The 23,111-nt window shown below is 37.1% G+C and overlaps 1 protein-coding gene across 13 annotated transcripts in view; it reads left to right on the top strand.

Moving 5' to 3' along the window:
- PAN3 (poly(A) specific ribonuclease subunit PAN3) overlaps window positions 1-23,111 on the top strand; it is a 118,660-nt gene that overhangs the window by 26,814 nt on the left and 68,735 nt on the right. For 11 of the 13 annotated variants that reach the window (XR_011070929.1, XM_068526307.1, XM_068526308.1 and 8 more), the window contains one exon: window positions 2,870-3,031. The exons of the other annotated variants lie outside the window; for them this stretch is intronic. Coding sequence is in view for 10 of the 11 variants with exons in the window: in XM_068526307.1 (XP_068382408.1) it covers window positions 2,870-3,031 (162 nt within the window). In the remaining variant the exon portion in view is untranslated. The remainder of the gene's footprint in view (window positions 1-2,869; window positions 3,032-23,111) is intronic. 13 annotated transcript variants of the gene reach the window in all.

Genomic DNA, 23,111 nt, shown 5'->3' on the forward strand with positions numbered 1-23,111 from the left:
GTTTTTAAGCTAGCAGCTCTTTCCCCAGCCACGCCTTCGCCTTCTATTTCCATTGCAATTTCCTTGAGTTCCCATCCTTCACCTACGCCTGTGATTCTCAGATGGGGACAGTTTTGTCCCCCTACTCCTGCAGAACATCAAAGATATTTTTGGTGTCACGACCAGGGCAGATGCTGCTAATCGTCCTGCAGGGGCCCAGGACAGCCCTCCACAGCAAAGAATTAGCCAAAGTCTGTAGTGCTGCGTTTGGGAAACCCCAACCTGGATTATCGTCAGAGACCATTGATTTATCTGCCTATTTCCAGTTTAATTCTCATTCACAACCTTTCAAGAGTTCCCCATTGCCCATGGAGTGAAGTCCAAACTCCTTGGCATAGGATACAAAACAATTCATGGTTTTTTATTGCTTTCAAGCCTCATCTTTTGCTCTCAAGGTTGGCCGTCTACTAATGATAGACTGAAAACTTGTAGTTTTCCCTTAATTGACAACAGAGTGCCTGTATGCCTCTATATGTGCATTTTTCCTAACCTACAAATACATCTTTCTCTCTCGCTCACTCTGGTTTTGTTTTGTTTCCTATCTAGAGACACTCCTCCTTTAACACTGCTCAGGCATTCATCCTCTCTGTGAAGGCTTGTTTGCCTCTGTTCAATTGGTACCTTGATTATATGTGCATTTTTCATATCACCATGAGTGTGTTCTGTTCGCGTGACTTTGTTAACTACTAGGTTATGTCCTCTTTCGGAGGGAAAGGTGTGTGTTTTATTCATCATTGCATTGCAAGTATTTAGAACAGTTCTTGATACAAAGTAGGCTCTCGTGTTTAGTTGAAAATACATTTTTCCTTCAAGGAATAAATAATAGTTCAAATAATTTGGAAATTAGCTTTTAGATGAGATTTTACCATAATTTACGTTCTGTGCAGTGAGACTTCTGTCTGTAATCTTTTTGGCTCACCATCATGCTCTGTATTGCTGCCATCTCTTTTCAGATGTCATTTGTCTTCTCTTGCTTATAATGGTATTTAAATGGTATTGATACCTTAGGTCTTTTCATTCAGTATCACATAGAAAGTTTTACTTTTGGATTGGACTTTACTCTCTGGCTATTTATTGAAGAAACTTAAATCTGTAGCGGCACAAGTTTGGGGGTCTCTTCTACCTTAGAGGAAAGGTCTTGGGCTGATGATAGGTTTTGGGGGTGATGGGGAGGAGGGAGAGGAATAATGAATTCCTTTTTGGAAAAACAAGAAACATATAATGAGAGCTGCTGGGGAGGGAGAATTATACATTGGATTTATTTAAAACCTTTTTTTCTATGTTGGTTAATGTACTACTATGAGAATAAATTTCACTTAGGTAATAACTGGCTCAAAAACAAGTCTGGATTTGTGAAGGCTCTAAATAACAGAAGAACATTTAAAGCAATAATTTTCTTGCTTTCAAATGTATGACTAGAATTTAGGTGTCCTTATATAGAACCTATTTGAAATGTTGTGATTTTGTTTAAATAAATATTCTTTGATGTGTTGAACTTTTTTGATAGGATCATCTTTAGCCCAGACGTTTTCTAAAATATAAATTTTAAATTAGTGAAGGCTTAATTAAGGCTATATTATTTTTGCTGTATGTCAAAGCCTTATAGTTGTGAGCTATGTTATTAAAAATAACTTGCTTTAAAATTCTTTCATCTATAATTTGGTTCTAAAGAGTATATTTCTGTTCTCATTCACAAAAGTTGCTTGTGATGTAGACACAGAGAGTAATTGAATTGGTTCAAGATTGCATAGAGGTGGAAGTATTTTAGCTTCATGAAACTTTACCCACTGCTATAATTATTGGATAGATGGGTAGTCCAGCTTCCCTTCTTATGCAAGTTTAATTTTTGAAGAATGTTAATTTCAACTATTTGCTTCAGCAGTCTTAAGACAGAACAAAGAGTAAACATAGATTTTCTTATTTTAGATCTTAAATTAGATACCTTCCCAAGAATGTATCAGTATTCCTTAAAGGGAAAAAAAAATATACAAATTCCCTGTAAGATGCAATTTAGTACAAATTTGCTATAATTAAGAGAAGTAAAATGGTGGAAACTGTTCATTAACCTTCATGTATAAAAAATCCCTGCCAACCACTTTTAAGATTGTTTACTAACTTTATTATAATATTAGCCAATGAATCTGTGCTTTTACTAGGCTACTTAGTATCAATCTGTTCAAATTACTGAGATTTATAAGACCAATGAAATTTGTGTATATTTTTTGTCTGAGATTGTTGTTTTTCATTGAGTACAAGTTTCACTGAGTACAGTGCCTGCTTAAGATAGATCAATTTGTACTCTGCCCTAATGGGCATAGAATTCTAAAAATTAAAAAAAATCCATTCCTTGAAATTAGCTGCTTCTTCTAAGTGGGGTGGTTCTCAGTAGGAAATAAGGTAGTGAGATGGGGAGCAGAAAAAGATATAGTGTGAAGAAATTTTTTTACCTGTATTTTGTGCCCTTGAAGCCATTTCTTCATATTGCAGTGAGAATAGGTAAGTGCCAGTGGAAAAAAATTTGCAAAGCATTTACTTTGCTGATAAGTTAATTTCTGTTCACTAAACTCAGATTATAATGTATTTCACTAAAACAGTTGTTGTTTTATGTAATACTGTTGTTAGGACTATGGGTTATTTTGGAGGTGTGTGCGTACTGGGGGTGGGGATGGGGAATGGGGGGTGGTGCTAAGGACATTAGAGGGAGTGTCTTAGAAATTTTACTTGTTTCCTATTCCACCATTCTTGATATCTTCTGTATGTGAGTTATGTTAGCTTAGACTAGTATGGGGGATGTTAGGAGTGGCCTGGTTTCTTTCCTTCTTTTTCCTAGCCAAGGAAGTATCGCCTGGGGATGCTGGAGGAGAGGCTAGTTCCGATGGGATCAAAGGCACGAAAAGCAAAGAACCCTATTGGCTGCCTTGCTGACAGGTGTAAATCAGGAGTACCCATCAATATGGTTTGGTGGAACAGAATCACAGAAAACAATTTACAGGTAAAAATAATTTTATTAGACATTTTTGAAAAGTGAATATTTTGGCTGCTTTCTGTGTCTGTGTGGGGTGGTGTGTATGAGATTGGATGACTTAGCTGATACACTTAGGTTTTTTGTTTTCTTGTTGTTTTTTTTTTTAAATCAAAGTAAGGTTAGTGGCCCATTCACTAACTAAATGATTTTGTTTTGTGGCTTTTTTTGAACTTTCTCTGCTTGTAGTATATTTTCCTATTCTTCCGTTAAATTTAGTTTTTCCCTTTTGGATTTTGTTTATAGTTAAGTTTAATTATTTTTAATACACAAAGTTGTACTACATTAAAAAGTCATATAAAATTTATTACAGAAAATCTCATTTATTTGAAGTCTGAACAACAGAAAGCTCCACATGTTGTCTTTTTGTACATTTTTACTAGGAGATAAAAATTGTATGTAAACTTGTCAAGTGTTGGCTGTAAAACCAACTTCAATAGTATGTTGTCTTAGAGTTATTATACATTTCAGTCTTTGCATTATCTGTGCTAATGAAAATGAATTTTTATAACTCAAAGGCTAGCTTTTGTATGACTCTGAATCTGAAGTACTTACAAAATAATTTGAATTATATTCCATTTTCATTTGGATTATAATTATTATAGTCTCATTTAAAGAAATTGGTAATTGTATAAAATAGCTCTGTTGACCACAATTTCAGTTTAGCTGAAAGTAGAATGAATATCTTTCATCCCAAACTTTCTGAGTACATTGGTATTTTTTTAATATATTGCTAGCCAAAAGCCTATAACCCCACATACACATATCCCACACAGAAAAGATATAACAGAGTCAACAACTTGGTTGTATTTCTGTCACCAACTTTGTATCATGAAGGGGTTCCACAGTATTTTGGTCTGTTTAGTGTTAATGCCATAGCAGTATCTGTGTTACCTTGGGCACAGAAATAAAGAAGTTATTCCAAAAATACTGCAAAACATGTTATTTGTCTCAACTGAAATTTTCATAGTATTTTTCTAAATATAAGGAAAAATAGGGAAATGGAGGGGGGCGGTCCACATAATCATATACTTAAAATTTCCATGGAAAGTTTGGGCTATGTCCATTATGAATAAGAATTCATAATGGACATATCCTTTATGAAGGATGTTTACTGAATTTTTCTTTTTGAGATCAGGAGAGAGGTTTGATGTGGATTGTTAGAATTATTTTTCAGTTTTAAAAAGAAAGTCTGAAAATAAATTGGGCTCCAGTTACGTAAGGACAGATACAGGTGGAAGTGGAAGTGCATGTAGGTTGCAGGGGAAACACGGATGATGCAGAGGTACGGCCACTTGACCGCCCCCCGCTGTCCCCCGTATCTCAGGGGCAGTTTCAAGGTACCTCTTTTTAGCATAGCTTGAAAAATCATTAGGTTCGTTTAAAGAATATATGCTAGGATTATGCTTTATTTTTAATTCAAAAACTAGTAATAGATTTGCATTCGGTGTGCTAACGATTGAATTGATGCTATCTGAATCTAATATTTCAAATACTAATATTATTTTGTGTTTCAAGTAGTTCAAATAGTTCTTTTTTAAGGATGTAAGGAATGCCTTATTAGCTTGATGTGATGTTGGAGGGGCAAGAATGCCTTACACTATCAGTCACGTGTTGAAGCATTGAAAAATACCCACCCGGTGTCCATTACTGTCTTTGTGGATTCCTGAGTTGGGTACCTGGTATTGTTTATTTAGAGCGAAGAGTATGTCAGTGCAGTTTTCTTTTCTGTTGGGGTTTTTATCTTTTTGTTGTATGAGAAAAGTAACTTATATAAGTCAATTCTGTACCTATGCTTTTTAATTTTGTATTATGTTTACCTTCAAATATTTTAAAGATTTTTCACACATAAAAATTTTAAAGGATTGTGTAGCCAGATATATTAATCTTTCCTGTTTCATTTGTTTCCTTTCCTTTAAAGCTTAGGTCTTCTCAATCCTAAGGTTAGAAAAATATTTATCTACATTTTATTTTAGTGATTATAACTATGTTTCTTAAATGGTTACCTTGTGCCACGCACTGTGCTAAGCTCTTTACATGTATTGTCTCTTTTGGTCTCTTATGGGACAGTTGTTATTGTTAAATGAAACATCTTCAGAGAAGCTAAGTAACCTTAAGGTTAAACGGTGGTCGGTGGAGGAGCAGAAATTTGAACCCATGTTTGTCAGGCTTCAGAATCTCTTCACTTCTGTGTAACATAGCTCTAGTTGTACTAGAGCTATGATTGATGTAATTGTCTAAATGGTTAACTGAACAACTTTTTTTGAGGATGAGAATGGGTACGTCGTTTTCCAGACATGGACTGTAGCTTATGCATAACTCCACAGTATTTGTAAGGTCAGTCTTTTTTCCTCATGATTCATCTTTTTTTTCTCAGTGACATTTAACTGCCTTTCTTTCTGGAACTTTAAATATTTGTTTACACTGATTTCTTAATCTTGACCTAACATCTTTTTGGAAAACAAATTTTGGAAAAACAGGTTTTTCCACTTCTGAAAACAAAACAAAAAAACCCAAGCAAACAACTAACTAACAAAAACCTTAAAACAACAACAGAAACTTTCTTTGAAAGTTTCTACCTGGATCATTCATAGTTGCATTTATTCTCTTCAGTGCTGGATTTCTTTTTTTTTGTGTGTGTGTGTGTGATTTTTTTTTTTTTAATTTTATTTATTTATGGCTGTGTTGGGTCTTTGTTTCTGTGCAAGGGCTTTCTCTAGTTGTGGCAAGCGGGGGCCACTCTTCATCGCGGTGCGCGGGCCTCTCACTGTCGCGGCCTCTCTTGTTGCGGAGCACAGGCTCCAGACGCGCAGGCTCAGTAATCGTGGCTCACGGGCCCAGTTGCTCCGCGGCATGTGGGATCTTCCCAGACCAGGGCTCAAACCCGTGTCCCCTGCATTGGCAGGCAGACTCTCAACCACTGCGCCACCAGGGAAGCCCTGGATTTCTTTCAAGAGCCCTATGATTCCCAACCTTTTAGTACTTAATAATCTTTTTATTTATTTTCTACCAAGAATCTCGTGATATGAAAGAGTCTGTCTACTAAACACAGGACATTTGTAAAACGGTGATTCATGCTTTCATTCTAAAATATATAATATGCTAATTAGAGAATCAAAGAAATTTAATATTTTTTTTATATTGTGGAGGTAGCTAAATTTATTTTTCATATGGCTGTTTGAAATATTGATCATACCCATCTGGTCTCCATTACTACTTTTGTGGAGTTCCCACTTGGGGACCCTTGAAATAGATTCTAGTCTTTTCTCTGATTTCTTTACAACCCATTTATTCCTTCAGTGCTTGGAGTTTGGTGTTATCAAAAATTTTGCTGGAAACAAATCCCAAAGCTTGTCAGAGGTCTCCTGAATCAACAAATCCAACAGTTTTATCCAGTACTTAATACTGCTGGCCACTTTTTTATTTGAAGCTCTTTCCTCATGCATTCTTGTTTGTTTGTTTGCTTGCTTATTTATTTATTTATTATTGGCTGTGTTGTGTCTTCATTGCTGTGCGTGGGCTTTCTCTAGTTGCGGTGAGCGGGGGCTACCCTTTGTTGAGGTGCGCGGGCTTCTCATTGCGGTGGCTTCTCTTGTTGCAGAGCACGGGCTCTAGGAACGTGGGCTTCAGTAGTTGTGGCACACGGGCTCAGTAGTTGTGGCTCGCAAGCTCTAGAGTGCAGCAGGCTCAGTAGCTGTGGCACACAGGCTTAGTTGCTCCGCAGCATGTGGGATCTTCCCGGAGCAGGGCTCAAACCCGTGTCCCCTGCATTGGCAGGCGGATTCTTAACCACTGCGCCACCAGGGACGTCCCCTCCACGCATTCTTGACTCTGTTTCATCCCTGCTCTTTGTGAGCTCCTGTTCTTGGCTCACTTGTTCTCTGCTTTCCCGTGTATGCCTAAGATTCTTAAATTTTTATTTCTCTTAGAACTGTCTTCTCAGTTCAAGACCCAAATCTTTCATGCCTTCTGGTATCTTTGCATGTAGATGTATATCCCTCTATCACTACAGATTTGGCAAGTCTAGAACTCAGTGTATTTTTCTCTTCTCCAAATCTACTGCTTCTTTTATATTCTCTTTATATTCCTTCTTTAGTTAATGGCTTTATCATCTTCCCAGTCACTGAGAGTACATAGCTTCATTTCTTCCCTGTCTTCTCCCATCTTCTACCATTTATTATGAAAAGGAGACTACTGAGGTTTGACTACCCATTAATTGAAAGATGATACATTGGACAATTTACATTTGCCGTCATAATAAGGCTTTACCACAATAGTGACATATTATCCCCATTTGAAAAATATGGAAATTGCAATTTAGACAAGGCTTATTGTTTGTAAGTGATAGAGCTGGGATTCTAGCCCAGATCTATGAAATTTTAAATCCTGAGATTTTCCTGCTATATTGTCTGCCTCTAATCCCCATTCTTTAAAATTCCACGGTATCTTTTTATCCTTTCCTTTCCTTTCCTTTTTCTTTCTTTTTTTTTTTAAACATAACTGACATATATACCCTCAGTGTATCTTCTGAATAATTTTTGTCAAATCCCTTCAGGATCTGTTCAGCCTTTCTAGGGCTATCTCTCTTTAACTGTGCACACGTACTAAATTCTAATCATATGGAATCTTTCATACCTCATATAATATGAAATACATTGTCAGTTCTCTGTACCTTTTTATCTCTGTACCATTGTTAATTGAGCCTAAAAAAACTTTCTTCCCTTTTCCTTTTTTTTTTTTAAATTTATTTTTATTTAATTTATTTTTTTTGGCTGCGTTGGGTCTTCGTTGCAGCATGTGGGGTTTCTCTAGTTGTGGCGAGCGGGGGCTACTGTTCTCTGCGGTGCACGGGCTTCTCATTGCTGTGGCTTCTCGTTGTGGAGCACAGCCTCTAAGCACGTGGGCTTCAGTAGTTGTGGCTTGCAGGCTCTAGAACGCAAGCTCAGTAGTTGCGGTGCACGGGCTCAGTAGTTGTGGCTCGCAAGCTCTAGAGCGCAGCAGGCTCAGGCGCACGGGCTTAGTTGCTCTGCGGCATGTGGGATCTTCCTGGACCAGGGCTCGAACCCGTGTCGCCTGCATTGGCAGGTGGATTCTTAACCACTGCGCCACCAGGGAAGTCCCCCTTTTCCTTTGAGAGTAGCTCAAATGCTACCTTTTCTGTAAATACCTGCTCAAACACCTCAGAGAAAAAAAAGTTGTTGTTTTTTTTTTTTTTACTCTTTTCACAATACTTAATGTTATTTCATTCTGTCTTATATTGGTTGTTTACCTGTTTGTCTTTTCCAGCTGAATTGTAAATATGTGTGACTAGGCATGTGTTGTTTATTTTTGTACTCTTAAGGTATTTTGCTTGTCTCTAAATGTCATTGTTTAATTTGCTTTTCTTAGGCAATATGTGAAATTTGTGGTAGTTTATTTTAAGAATTTTATGTATTTTGAAAAAGTGATCATAGGTTGTCTGGGATTTATAGCCATCATATATTACTATTGTTTAGTTTAATTATCACAATTGATTTAGAACATAGGGTGGTGATTTCTTTTGAAATGTTAGAGGATCTTCTCTTTTTCTTTTTTAATTCAAAATTTAACATTGTAGAAATATTCTTGATAGTTTTCAGTCTCCTGAGCCTGGTACTAGTCTTACTTCTTGACAGTGTTATTATGTGACAAAGCTCCTCTGTTTTGTATTTTTCTCATGGTCTCAGTCTAAACACCGAACAGGTGGTAGATGGAAGGTCACCTGAAACTCTGCATCAGCAGTTCTTTATTTCACTGAAGTGCAAGTTCACTTTCATCTTTCCTTAGTCTCTGCCCAGATGATTGCCCATTCCTCTGCCTGACCAATCTGCATGTGAATTCGAGATTTTACATTTGTTCTATGATTACGGTTCAAATGCCATTCAGGATTGAACTATTTTATCACCTACCTTATAGAATTATTGTGAGGATTCAAATTTCTGTTTGAATCTATTATTTGTATAGTAGATATTAAATAAATGTCCATTCCTCCAATTTGACCTTATCCCTCCTAAACTTGGTTTTTGTTTCTGTTTATTTAGGGTGCTGTCAGTTATTTATATTCAGATGTGCATGGCATTGTGGTATATATGGAAGGAGGCAGTGACATTAAGTGTCTCTTAGGGGCTCTCATTTTAATGCTGACTCATTTGAATAGTTTAAAAAATTACTTTAAAAAGGCTTTTTTTGAAGGGATAACAATGTGTTCCCATCCTTCATGTAACAATCAGATGTCAACTTGAATGAAAGGATGAGAAATGCATGGTTTTATAAACTTCTCAGAGTATTGCAGGTTAAGATGTACCTAAAAGTAATGACATGTCACATAACGTCTTATTTATATATAAATATATAAATATATAAATATATATATATATATATATACATAAAAGACTTTATGTAACATGTAAGTCTCACTTTGTCTTAGACCTTTGGAAATAGTGGAGTTATGACTCATAAATTATTAGTATTAGTGTTGTTTTAGTTTACCCCCAGAGTGATGTAAATGAATGAGAACTGTTGGACTGTTGGGTGTAGTAGGAGATTCATACTTTGTTAACATCTCTTTTGATGGTGTTTTTCCCCTTGTGGTCTGATTAAATGGCATTTCTTATAAGTATTTAATTTGTAAGAATGCTCACATTAAAATCTCTTGGCCCACAAGTTCTGCTGTGAATTCTAGTTGCTTGTGACTGATGCTTTTAAGATCCCAGGGAGGTTTTGGAAACTCACTGGATATGCTTCAGTCTTTAGTTACTTACTGGATTTTGGTGTTATTTCAGGAGATTTCTAGTCTCTATGCCCCAGGAAATGAGATCCTTTGGGCTTTAGATGGAGTGGATTGGAATTTATAAGAGTGACACTTCAGTCCCATCTACTCAGGGTTCCTCAGGACTTTGAAAAGTTATAGAACTGTGGGGCAGCTAAAATGGTATTACTGTATAAGTTCTGATTCTCACCCACAGCCCATCCCAGACCCTCTTCTTTTCTCCTCTTCTCTGCAGCTGCTATTCTAAACCTTTACCATTCACCTCAGACCTGTTCATCCCCTCTGTCACTTTTGAGTAAGTGACTTGTGTTCTTCAGAGGAGGGAAAAAAGAGGTCATTGAGAATGAATTGCTTCATATGTTGGCTTTCTAACTATGTACAACGTTTTCACTTATACCCTTTCTCACTATTTTTCCTTTGGTTGCAGACAAACAGGTGTTCCTTTACTATATCCTTCAGAACCTGTCTTTAGTCCCTCTAGCAATTTATTTCATTATTTATCCCTTTTCAGTTTTAGACAGTCTCTCCCTTGACATTGATGTCTTCTTCCTAGCTTGGTCTTCCAGTACCAAGGAGTGCTACATGAGGAAATATTCTGTGGTCAGTACATTTGGGAAACTGTGTGATACAATTTGAGAACTGCTTCCTACTTGTTGCTACTTTTTCACCTTTCATTCATCCCTTAATTCCCAGCGTTTTACCTTTTGCTTTCACCACTCTATTGAGACTCTTTTTGGTAAGCTTACCTAACTACCAAAAGTCACAGTTCTTACTTGACCTCTACTGCGTTTGACATTGTCGTCCATTCCTCTTTCCTTGAAACTATTGTTCTCCTAGCTCCGAGACTGTTCTTTATTAGTCTCTTTCAGGGACCTCGTGTCCCTTGCCGTGCCCTCAGGAACTCTCCCAGGCTCTGTCCTTGACTCTTCTCTCTCTGCACCCAGTGCCCCTGGGTGATCTCACTTATCTTCATTACTTCAGCTACTCCCGAGTCATATTTGACTCCCAGATATATATATATATATATACACACACCACCTGCTTCTGAACATCTTCATCTATATGGCGTAAGACTTTAAAAACTCAGTGTATCTAAAATGAATACTAGGGCTTCCCTGGTGGCGCAGTGGTTGAGAGTCCGCCTGCCAATGCAGGGGACAAGGGTTCGAGCCCTGGTCCAGGAAGATCCCACATGCTGCGGAGCAACTAAGCCCATGTGCCACAACTACTGAGCCCGTGCGCCCGGAGCCCATGCTCCGCGACAAGAGAAGCCACCGCAGTGAGAAGCTCACGCACCACAACAAAGAGTAGCCCCTGTCGCCGCAACTAGAAAAAGCCCGCGTGCAGCAACGAAGAACCAACGCAGCCAAAAATAAAATAAAATAAATTTATAAAATGAATACTATATCTTTTCCTTCAAACCTGTTCTTTAACTCACACACATCTGTACACACTTATTCACAGCTATGTGCCCACTCTCTGTCTTGGTTATTGATATCACCCAGTTGTGAGTTCTTCTTCATTCTTCCATCTTCCATATCTGCCACATTCTTTGGCCACTAAGATCTGTTGATTGTACTACTTTGAAATTCTCTTCACTTTTAATGTTACCAGAGTACAGTTGAGGCTCACCTCCACTTCTTACCTGGACTGTTACTATTGTCGTCTCTTACCTGGTTTCCTGCTTCTGGGCTTTTCATTCAAACCACTGCTTGGTTGATTTCTCACCTTCGTCATCTGTTCTTTGTCATTAGAATACAACCCAGGTCTCTTAGAAAGGCATCCCAGGTGCCTCTTGATCTCTCAGGTTACTGCTGCAGACCTGCTGAACGATTTGCAGCACCGTGAAGAGCAGCAAACTCTTGCTGCCTCTGCCTTTGAACATCCTCTCTGCTTGCGGTGCCCTTCTCTCTGCCTTGACTCAGCAAACTTGTCTTTTAGGATTCGATTCAAGCATATGGTCTTTTATGACCTAATTAGACAGCTTTAAGCATTTGTTCACTTTTCCGTAGCACTTCACATTGCTGTAATTAATGTGTGTATAACTTACAGGCTAGCAGTGAATGGCACACTATAGGTAGTTAATATTTTTTTTTGATACATGGATGTTCTGAGCTCTTGGGAGTGGGGAATTGGGTTCAGGGTACATTCTGTACCTGTGAAATGTCAGCCTGTGAACTTCTAGAATGTAGTGCCTATGTTTCAAATATTTTGTTCTCCACAATGCCTAACACAGCGCCCAGCACATTGCCTTTTATTATTAGCTATTCAGCTAGTTGAATGAATTAACCTGGATTAACGATTATCTGGTGAGATGAGTATTTGGCCAAATTTAGTCCTGAATTTAAGTTTTGTACATTTTCTTAAGTTTTCCTTTGGTATAGTTTCATGACATAAATATCATTATGGAAAAATGTTTGAAAAATCTTAATATATGTTAAATTTTGTGATTAAATGTGGCAGGATTCTTGGTTAGAGAGAATGCCTCCAAGTAAATCTCTATTACTATGCAATGTGACAAATAGATTTTACTGATATATAGTTATGGATAGAAGATATACATAGGTATACAAGATAGTTATAGCTGTGTAAAGTAACTATTGTCTCTCTGGCATGTGGTGATGGTCTTGCTGTCTCCTGGACTACTCATTAACTGACCTAAATGGATATTTTTGCTTCTTTTAGGGAGAGTAATATTTTTCCCAACTTTACTGAGATACTGGGTTGGCCAAAAAATTCGTTTTGGGTTTTTCCTTAACATCTTATGGAAAAACCCGAACGAATTTTTTGGCCAACCCAATAATTGACACATAAATAGGAAGAGTAATATTAAGAATTAACTAGGTAGACTATTGAGAATACCTCTGTGATGGTTAATGATTACTGTTATTGGAGAACTTTGACATGTAAGTAACTTTTAATGGAAGAGCAAGGCATTTCATCTGTTTTTTTTTTAAATTTATTTATTTTATTTATTTTATTTTTGGCTGCGTTGGGTCTTCGTTGCTGTGCACGGGCTTTCTCTGGTTGCGGCGAGCGGGGGCTACTCTTCGTTGCGGTGTGCGGGCTTCTCCTTGCCGTGGCTTCTCTTGTTGATGAGCACGGGCTCTAGGTGCACGGGCTTCAGTAGCTGTGGCTCGTGGGCTCTAGAGCGCAGGCTCAGTAGTTGTGGCGCATGGGCTTAGTTGCTCTGTGCCATGTGGGATCTTCCTGGACCAGGGCTTGAACCCGTGTCCCCTGCATTGGCAGGTGGATTCTTAACCACTGTGCCACCAGGGAAGCCCCTCTGTTTTTGTTTTTAAATGCCTTCTATCCTCCAGATACAGATTTTGCTTTTTTATATACATTGGTCCTACTCGTCTCAATTTGAATATTGCATATTCTCTGTGAATTCTTAATACCACTCCATTCAGTGATGATGATATGCAAAGAAAAGGGAGTAGTGTAAGTGGCTTCATAATTTACAAATCTTAACAAACTTTCTTAAAACTTTTTTGTAAAAGTTATATATGCTTATTGAAAAAAATTCACATACTACAGAGAAGTACAAAGGAGGAAGCAAAAATGTCCCATTTCCTCACCACCTAGAGATAAAATCTCTTTTAGCACTTCAGTGAGCATCTTTAGTTAGAATCCTTTTATACACCTGTGCACATGCACGTACACACATTCTCCCTCTCCCTCCCTCCCTGCCCAACCTGTTCTCTTAGGCATATGCACACCATTTTACAAAAAGCAATTTAGTATAATTGCTGTATTGTAGCCTAATTTTACTTTATTTTTTCTCAATAGTGGTATTGGCCTCTTTTCATGGTAAATATATCAATTCACATGATTTTTTAATAGCTACACACTATTGTATATACCATAATCCACATAACCGGATCCCTGTTGATAGATATTTTAGTTATCCCTCCCCCCACCACTTTCAAAAATCATTTTAAAAAACAGTGCTAAATGGGATCTTTTCTACTTGTGTGATTTTCTTCTTAGCCTGAATTCCTAGATGTAGGAATACTAGGTCAAAGGATATGCTTGTTTTTCATTTTGATACATAGTATCAAACTATTCTCAAGAATAGTGTTACTCATTTCTGACAAACTTTATGAAAGATGAACTAATGAGCATCTTTGGAAATTAATGTGCCTACAGTTTCACACTCTGATATAGAGAGAATGACTTTAAGCTGAGTTCATAGAAATTTTTTTGTTTAACTCTACCATAACATAAAGCTTATTACTAATTGATTTTCATCTGGCAGGTTCTGACATACACATGCTACTTTGCTCTTAAGGTAGTCAGATTATTAGTAGGAGAACTTATATGTAAAAGAACAATGGTGTGAATCTCTTGTAAGCAGTAGTAGTCAACTTTCCTTCACTGTCCCCACCAATTTGAATCTGATTTATTTAGAGAACCATATTTCCTCTATTGGGTTGTTTTATCAGAAGGCCAGTTCACTTCAGAAAATTTGTAAATTATGATATTAGACTAATTTCACAATAGTAGTAGTGTTGTTTGTTGTTGTTGTTTTGGTTTTTTTTTTTAGTAGTGTTATATGTTAACTTTTATAAGATGAAACTTGACTGGTCTTAAAATATTAAGTTTCTGAATAGCCCAGAAGTTGAGTATATTGTGATAAATTTTGAATTGACCGTATTTGGATATGCTTGAAATCTGGAGAAATAACAACCCATTAAGGCAAAAGAAAAAAAAAACAAACATGTAGAAATATGAACTTGGAGGTTCTGGTTAGCCCTTTGACTTCTCCTTTCTGTCTCACCCTGTTCCTCTTTATTCTGTGTTGTTTATGAACACTGAAGACTAGTAAAAATCGCTCTGAATAGTGCTGCTCTGTATGTCTGTACATTTCATCTTTTTATGCCTTTTTAGATAATTTTATCAAGGCAAAATTCTTGCCTATTCCTGCCTTTCTCCTTCATTATCAGTATCCTCTCTTCTACCTTTCCAAATAATTCACTGCTCTCTGCCCTTGCCAAGACACAGACACACACAGACATACATACATCCCTCTACCTTGAGCATGGATCTTTTGAATTAGTCCAAAACTAGGCCACTTTGTCACTCTAAAGAGAGAAGAATAGTAGTGAGGATGGGCGATTGGAGCCATACGTTCTGGAAAAGAGTAGATATGGCTAAGATTAGTATCAACATTTTATCTCTCTCTCTTTTTTAATGATTTAATTCAGTCAAGGACAGTGGAGACTTGACCTGATCAGTCTTTGGATTTCAGCAATTAAGTCATTAAATAAAACTTTCCTTCTCTTTCTTTCTTCCCATTTTCCCCTCCTTTTTCTCCTCCTTTTCTTTTTCTGCTTCTCTCTCTTTCTTTTATCCTGGCTGAAAGTAGAAGATGGATTTGAGTTGTGCAAGACTGGAGTCAAGTTGGTCCATTGGGATGATGGTAGCCTAGACTAGGGCACTGACAATGACATGAGTAGAAGTAGTTGAATTTGAGAAATATTTAGGATGTAGAATAGACTCCATGACTTGATGCTGACTTGATGCTTCAAAGATAACTGCATTATCAGAAAGATAGTTGTGACATAATTTATCTGTTTAGGAAAGAGATTGTATAGAAAGCACAACAAAACTTGAAAAACCAGCTTTATAGGGAAGTAATTGATTTGCTCATAAATAGTTTGAATTAATAGTTGCAAAACACCTCTTTACTAGTGGGTGTCTGATCTAGCCAAAACAAGGAGTTGGCTAAATTTTATATGTTTATAACTTAAGCTCAAATTAGGAATACCTTATTATGTTTGGAAAACATCACCACAAAATTTGTCTTCTGGCCAAGATGGAAGAACAGGGATTAGACTTACCCTCCCTCCAGAAACAGCTAAAAAACTGACCAAAATATATGAAACAAGTTTTCAAGACATTAGATATCAGGCAGTGAAGGACAGTGATCCCTGATAGATGGGAAACAAATGAGGTGAGCTCCCCATGATTACCTTAGCTCACTGTCGGGGGGTAGTTTCTGAGCCTGGTGCCTGGAGCGGGAACTAGGGTGGAGCCTAGTGATCTATCTAATTAGGGAGACCAAACTGGAAGTTTACAGAGGCCAAGCCGGATATAGTTCACAAAAAAAGTACTGGAGAGGAGAGAGCTCATACATAGAACTTTGGACACTTACAGAGGTTCTCCTTGCATCTTCAGCTGAGTACTGATTAGAGGCTATGAGTGAGGATGTTACTTGAACTGGAAAAAGAGATTCCTGAAAACATTACAGGAAATAATTCTCAGAGCTCACACAAGGCCAAGAATAGTTCCTATGCCCACAAGCCAACATGGAAAGCATCATAATTCATGAAGCATTAAGTAGGGTAATGGGAAGTCTTTTGCCTCAGTAGTGGGACCAAATTAGCCTTAGAATAAATGCTGCCCTAGTCTTAACTAATAAAGCTTAAAAGCAAGACCTGAAAGAATCAGACTAATTTTTAATCAGTTTAATGACAATGGAGAACAAAGCTCAAGAATATTTATAGCAATAAAAATATATCTAGGACTTCCCTGGTGGCACAGTGGTTAACAATCTGCCTACCAAGGCAGGGGATACGGGTTCAAGCCCTGGTCCAGGAAGATCCCACATGCTGCGGAGCAACGAAGCCTGTGCGCCACAACTACTGAAGCCTGCACACCTAGAGCCCGAGCTCCACAAGAGAAGCCACCGCAATGAGAAGCCTGAGCACTGCAACAAAGAATAGCCCCCGCTCACCACAACTAGAGAAAGCCTGCGTGCAGCAGTGAAGACCCAACGCAGCCAAGAATAAATAAATAAAAAGTAAATAAATTTATTAAAAATAAAGAAAACACAAGGCATCCATATATATATGTATATCTAGCACCCAAAAAGATAAAAGTGGCAATATTTGGCATTTGATCAAAAATTACCAGCCATGCAAAGAAGTAGGAAAATATGACCCATAAGGAGAAGAAAATGTAATCAATTATAATATATAAATAGTATATAAGAACATCAAAAGAGTTATTATAACAATATTCCATGTGTTCAGGAAACTAGGGGAAAGATTAAACATGTTAGTACAGACAAGGAAGACCTATTAAAAAATCCAGATCAGACTTCTAAAATTTAAAACGACTTTGTCTGAAATGAAAAGTATTGGATGGGATTAATGACAGATTAGACATTGCATCAGAAAAGATTAGTGAACTTGAAGACATAGTTATAGAAACTATCCAAAAAATAGAGAAAAAGTGAGCCGGTTGAAAATTGATGGTGGAAAGAGAAAAATGGGATAACTTGAAGCAGCCTAACACACTCGTATTTTTAGTCGCTGAAGCAGGGTGGGGGAAGGGCACACAGAAAAAATATTTTAAGAAACAGTGGGCAAATATTTTCCAAATTGGATGAAAACTGTAAGCCCACAGATCCAGGAGCTCAATGAACACAAGCACAAAAGAAACATGGGGGGGAAAATACTGCACCAAGGCACACCAGATAAACAGCCAGAGGGAAAAATATTCATTTTTGAGGAACGAAGATGTAAGTGATAGCATATTTCTTGTTGGAAACAGTACAAGCCAGAAGACAGTGTAACAATAACTTTAAAATATAGGAAGAGGAAAAAAATGTCAACTTAGAATTCCGTTCTTGGGAAAAATGCAAGACTGTAATCCATTGAGTGCATTTAAAGACTTGTGAAATTTTGAATAAAATGTGCAGTTTAGTTAAACCTATTGCACCAATGTTAATTTTATGGTTTTGAAAATATACTCTAGTTATGTAAGATGATATCTTTGGGGAAAGATGGTGAAGGATACTACTACTTGTGAATTTTAAATTACTTCAAAATTATATTTTTTTAAAAAAGCAAAATAAACACCTTTTTAAACATACAAGAGTTGAAAGGATTCATGTGCAGTATATGTGTACTTAATAGATATTAAAGAAAGTACTTCAGGCAGAAGGAAGAAAATAACTTATGGATCTATACAAAGAAATGAAGAACACTGGAAACAGTAACTACATGAGTAAATATAAGAAACTTTCCCCCTTATTCTGTAAGTCTCTTTGAAAGATAATTGACGGTTGAAAGCAAAAACGGTAATAGTGTGTTGTTGGGTTTATAGCATATGTAGAAATAAAATATATGATGATAATAGCACTAAGTCTGGGAGGGGAGAAATGGAAGTATAATATTGTGAGCTTGTTACACTATATCTGAAGTAGTTTAAAATTCAGTGGTAGTTGGTGTTATGGACTGAATTGTGTCTTCCCCAAATTCATTTAAAAAAATATATATATGACTGTATATGGAAGTGAGCTTTTAAAGATTTAATTAAGGCTAAATGTGGTTGTAAGGATGGACCCTAATCCAATATGATTGGTGTCCTTAGAAGAAGATGAAGAAATACCAGGGTTGCACACAAACACAGAGAAAAGGCCTGTTGCTGTGAGGACACAGTGAGAGGATGGCTTTCTGCAAGCCAAGGAGAGAGGCCTCAGGAGAAACCAACCCTCTTGGCTCCTTGATCTTGGGCTCTCACCTTCTAGAACTGTGAGAAAATATGTTTCCATTGTTTAAGCCAGGGGTCCCCAACCCCTGGGCTGCGGGATGGTATTGGTCTGCGGCCTGTTAGGTACTGGGCCTCACAGCAGGAGGTGAGCGGCGGGCAAGTGAGCGAAGCTTCATCTGCCGCTACCCATTGGTCACATTACCGCCTGAATCATCCCCCTGCCTCCCCCCGTCTGGAAAAATTGTTTTCCACGTTACCGGTCCCTGGTGCCAAAAAGGTTGGGGACTGCTGGTTTAAGCCACTCAGTGTGTGGTATTTTATTATGGCTCTAGCAGACTAAGATAGTCAGTGATAAGTTAAATATATGTACTGTAAAACCTAAGATAATCACTACAGTAACAGAACAGAGAGAGTTATAGCTAACAAGCCAAGAGAGGAGGTAAAATGAAAATTTTAAAAATCATTTAATCCTAGAGAAGGCAGAAAACAGAAAAGGAGACCAAAGAACAGGTGGAAGAAATGGAAAACAAGTAACAACATGGTAGATAGATTTAAACCTGAACTTATCAGTAATCACATTAAATATAAGTCCTCTGGCCATCCTAATAAAAAGGCAGAGATTTTCAAATTGGATTAAAGAAAAAGAGCAAACTCTAACTATATGAAGCTGATGAGAAACCTGCTTTAAACATAAACACGAAAATAGATTAAAAGTTATACCATGCACCAGTCAAAAGAAAGCTGGCATAGCTATATTCATGTCAGAAAAAGTAGATTTCAGAGCAGAGAATACTACCAGGAATACAGAAGGTCATTTGATAAAGGTAAAGGGAACAGTTCGTTAGGAGCATAGATACGCCATTTTTAAATGTTTATGCACCTAAAAACAGAGTTAAAATATATGAGACAAAAGCTAGTAGAATTGCAAGGAGAAATAGACGGTGATACGGATTTCAGTACTCCTCTCTCAATAATAGAAGAGGAAGAAAATCAGTAAGGAGATGGGAGGCCTGAGCAGCTCTGGTAGTTTACTCGTAGAGCCCTGTGCCCCACAGCAACCACATGAATACTCTTTTCAAGTTCACATAGAAATTGGTCACCAAGACAGACCAATTCCGGGTCTTGAAAGAAGTCTCAATAAATTTAAAAGGGTACAAGTCATACAAATGTGTTCTCCGACCACAAGAGAATTAAATTAGAAACCGGTAACAGATCTTCGGAGAATCCTCAAGTCTTCAGAGACTGAATAACACACTTCTGACTTACTCATGTGTCAAAGAGGGATTAGAAAGGGAGACTTGAAAGTATTTTGAACTGAATGAAAATGAAACATGCCAACAGTTGTGGGATGCCGCTAAATCAGTAATCAGATGGAAATCTGTAGCACTAAATGCCTGTATTAGAAAAGGAGAAAAGTTCCCAAATCAGTGATCTCAGCTTCTATCTTAAGAAACTAGAAAAAGAAGAACAAATTAAACCCAAAGAAAGCATAAGAAGGATGAATCTTAATGATGCAAAGTGAAAGAAGCTAGTAAAAAACTCAGCACCTACATATGTATGTAAGATTCATTTATATTAAATTCTAGAAAATACAGACTAGCCTATAGTGACAAAAAGCTTATCGGTTGTTGCCTGGAGTCCCAAGCAGTGGAGCAGAGAGGAACAGGAGGGAGGGATTTCATTCAGGCTTGTGGAAACTTTTGGGCATGATGAAGGTAGTCATTTTCTTGATATGGGTAGTGGTTTCATGGTGGCCTACCTATGTCAAGAGTTATCAAAGCTTACATTTAAATGTGTACAATTTATTATATGTCAATTATATCTAGATAAAGCTGTTCAGAAAAATTTACCAGGTCATTCATGTTTCATTCAGAGAGTAGAAAGATTACTGATAGCAGCTTACGAAGCTATTAAGAGGTAAAGCAAGTTGAGCTCATTACAAGGAGCTTTACTAAGGAGGGTATTTTATGGTTTTATGAGGTTACTGTGTGATTTTAAAAAGCCTGACCAATATTCAGGAATAGCAGTGATTCCTCAGTCATTCATCACATCACCTTAAGACAACTTTCTTTTTCTTACAGACCTTTTGGCATATTTGCAATGAAATATTACATAATGTTTTGTGTTTTTATTCAGTATAAACCTCTTCCTGTCATTCTACCTAATTAAAAATTAATGGCTGAACTTTTAATTTTGTTTCACTGTTTATTAAATTAGTCCCTTAATTTATGGGACTAATTTATTGTGTTCTTAATAAGTACTCTTGATTGTAGTGGAGTCCAGCAGAGTGTTAAATTCTGAATTAGACTTTAAAAGTAACAGTTTCCATGAAATAATGTGATAGTAGAAAAGCATAAAGTTGTATTAATCTTGAGCTAGAAACCTCATCAGAAAATTACTTCATTTGTAAAAAAAAAAAAAAAAACCTTTATCAGTCATTGGTAAAATAGGAAACACTCTATCATTTTGGTTGGTTGGGATGTCTGAATTGAAACATTAATTTATTATTTCATTTAAAATATAATGATATTACAACAGTGCTTTTTAAGCTAAAGTCCAGGACTCTTGACTTAGTATGTTTCTGTCTGGAGGGTACAGATAGGAATCATATCCAAATGTTGGGAGATGATGTCGGTTTGAAGAACTCACTAAATAAAATGCACTTGGTTCTTTTGGTTGTGAAAGCTGCGGTGTAAATTTAAGTGTGTGAGAACCTGAAACTCTATTTTTATTGATAACTTCTCACAGAGTGAATGTCTGCTATTTGACATAAACATTGATTTTTTTCCCAAATGTACATTTAGAGCTGTTTAAGATATGAATGAAAATTAGGACTTAAAGTATGAATAGAGGGCTTCCCTGGTGGCACAGTGGTTAAGAATCTGCCTGCCAATGCAGGGGACACGGGTTCGAGCCCTGGTCCGGGAAGATCCCACATTGCTGCGGAGCAGCTAAGCCCGTGCGCCACAACTACTGAGCCTGCGCTTTAGAGCTTGCGAGCCACAAGTACTGAAGCCTGCACGCCTAGAGACCGTGCTCTGCAACAAGAGAAGCCACCACAATGAGAAGCCCGCACACTGCAACGAAGAGTAGCCCCCGCTCGCCGCAACTAGAGAAAGCCTGCACACAGCAACAAAGACCCAACGCAGCCAAAAATAAACAAATAAAAATAAATTAAATAAATAAAGTATGAATAGAAATTAGAAATTATGAATAGAAATATAATTATATGTATGTTAGAAAACCCACAAATTTAATATTATAGGAACATATTTAGAGAGTTATGATGGGGATTATCTAATTCATAAGGTTGGAGTAATAAAACTTTGATGTTCTTTTTCACTATTCCTTTTCTCATTTATTGCATTCTCTTTAGTGTTGTTGAAGTTAGACAAATTTATATAACCTAAGTCCTTGACTCTTCTTTCTAGATATAACCTTCACCTCCTAAAGCTAAAATAAATTGTTTATTTTCTTTTTCTTTTTTTAAAAACTTAATTAATTTATTTTTGGCTGTGTTGGGTCTTCTTTGCTGCGCGCGGGCTTTCTCTAGTTGCGGTGAGCAGGGGCTACTCTTGCGGTGCGCGGGCTTCTCGTTGCGGTGGCTTCTCGCAGTGGAGCACGGGCTCTAGGCGTGCAGGCTTAAGTAGTTGTGGCTCGTGGACTCTAGAGCACAGGCTCAGTAGTTGTGACTCGCGGGCTCTAGAGCGCAGACTCAGTAGTTGTGGCGCACGGGCTTAGTTGCACTGTGGCATGTGGGATCTTCCCGGACCAGGGCTCGAACCTGTGTCCCCTGCATTGGCAGGCAGATTCTTAACCACTGTGACAGCAGGGAAGTCCCAATCGTTTATTTTCTGATGAACAGAGATTTCATTTTAATGTGATACTGGTTTTAGTTACCAGTTTTGCCTTATCTATCTCTAAAAAAGTATTCTTTTTAACATGTTAAAGGTGTGTGCCTATTGCTATTTTGTTGCTTTATAAAACCCTTATATATGTTACAAACCAGTTGTATTAAAGTGGTTTTAAGAATGCATCTTTGTATTATAGTTCTTATTTTAACTAATTTTATCATGAGAAAGTATTCTCATTATTATAATTTCTCACTATTTAAGTATTTTTGATAGTTCTCTAATCTGGTTAGAGGAATTTATATTAACTGTTAATAATAGTAGCTCTACTCTCTTATTCCTAGATTTTGGTTTTTGTGTTATACCTACTATGTAATTCTTTTTTCTGCCATTTAAATCCTTTAACCTTTTCTCTCATCTCAAATAAACTCATCTGAAATAAAACAGACTCTCTAACCACCCAGTCAAGGGAAATGCCTTGCCATCTTAAATCAGGAAAAAAAACGGAGGAAGGAGTTTAGGCCCTTCTTTTCACTTCTTAATTAAAATTCATTGCTGGTAGGTTTTTTGCATCTGTGGTTGTTGAATCCCTAAAAGTTGCAGTTTAGTGTATACATTTTCATAGTTAATTTTAATAACTTCTATCATAATAAATTTGAAGGACCTTTATAATTTGTTATAATGGCATTTTATATATAATTTATTTGGGGGAGGTAGAATAGGTTTTCTCCTCCTTTTTCTCCTTTATAGGATCCCTTAAAAATAGTCTTTCAGACTAATTTAAAATAGATTTGATTTAGAGAAACTCAGCTTTGAAATCAAAAGTCTCTTATTCATGGTAAATGTAAGGTATAAATGAAATGGAAACGGGGTGATAGTTGTTTCTCGGGATTAGATTAGATTAATT

This window comes from Eschrichtius robustus, chromosome 18 (genome assembly GCF_028021215.1).
Source record: "Eschrichtius robustus isolate mEscRob2 chromosome 18, mEscRob2.pri, whole genome shotgun sequence".
Classification (NCBI taxonomy): Eukaryota; Metazoa; Chordata; class Mammalia; order Artiodactyla; family Eschrichtiidae; genus Eschrichtius; species Eschrichtius robustus.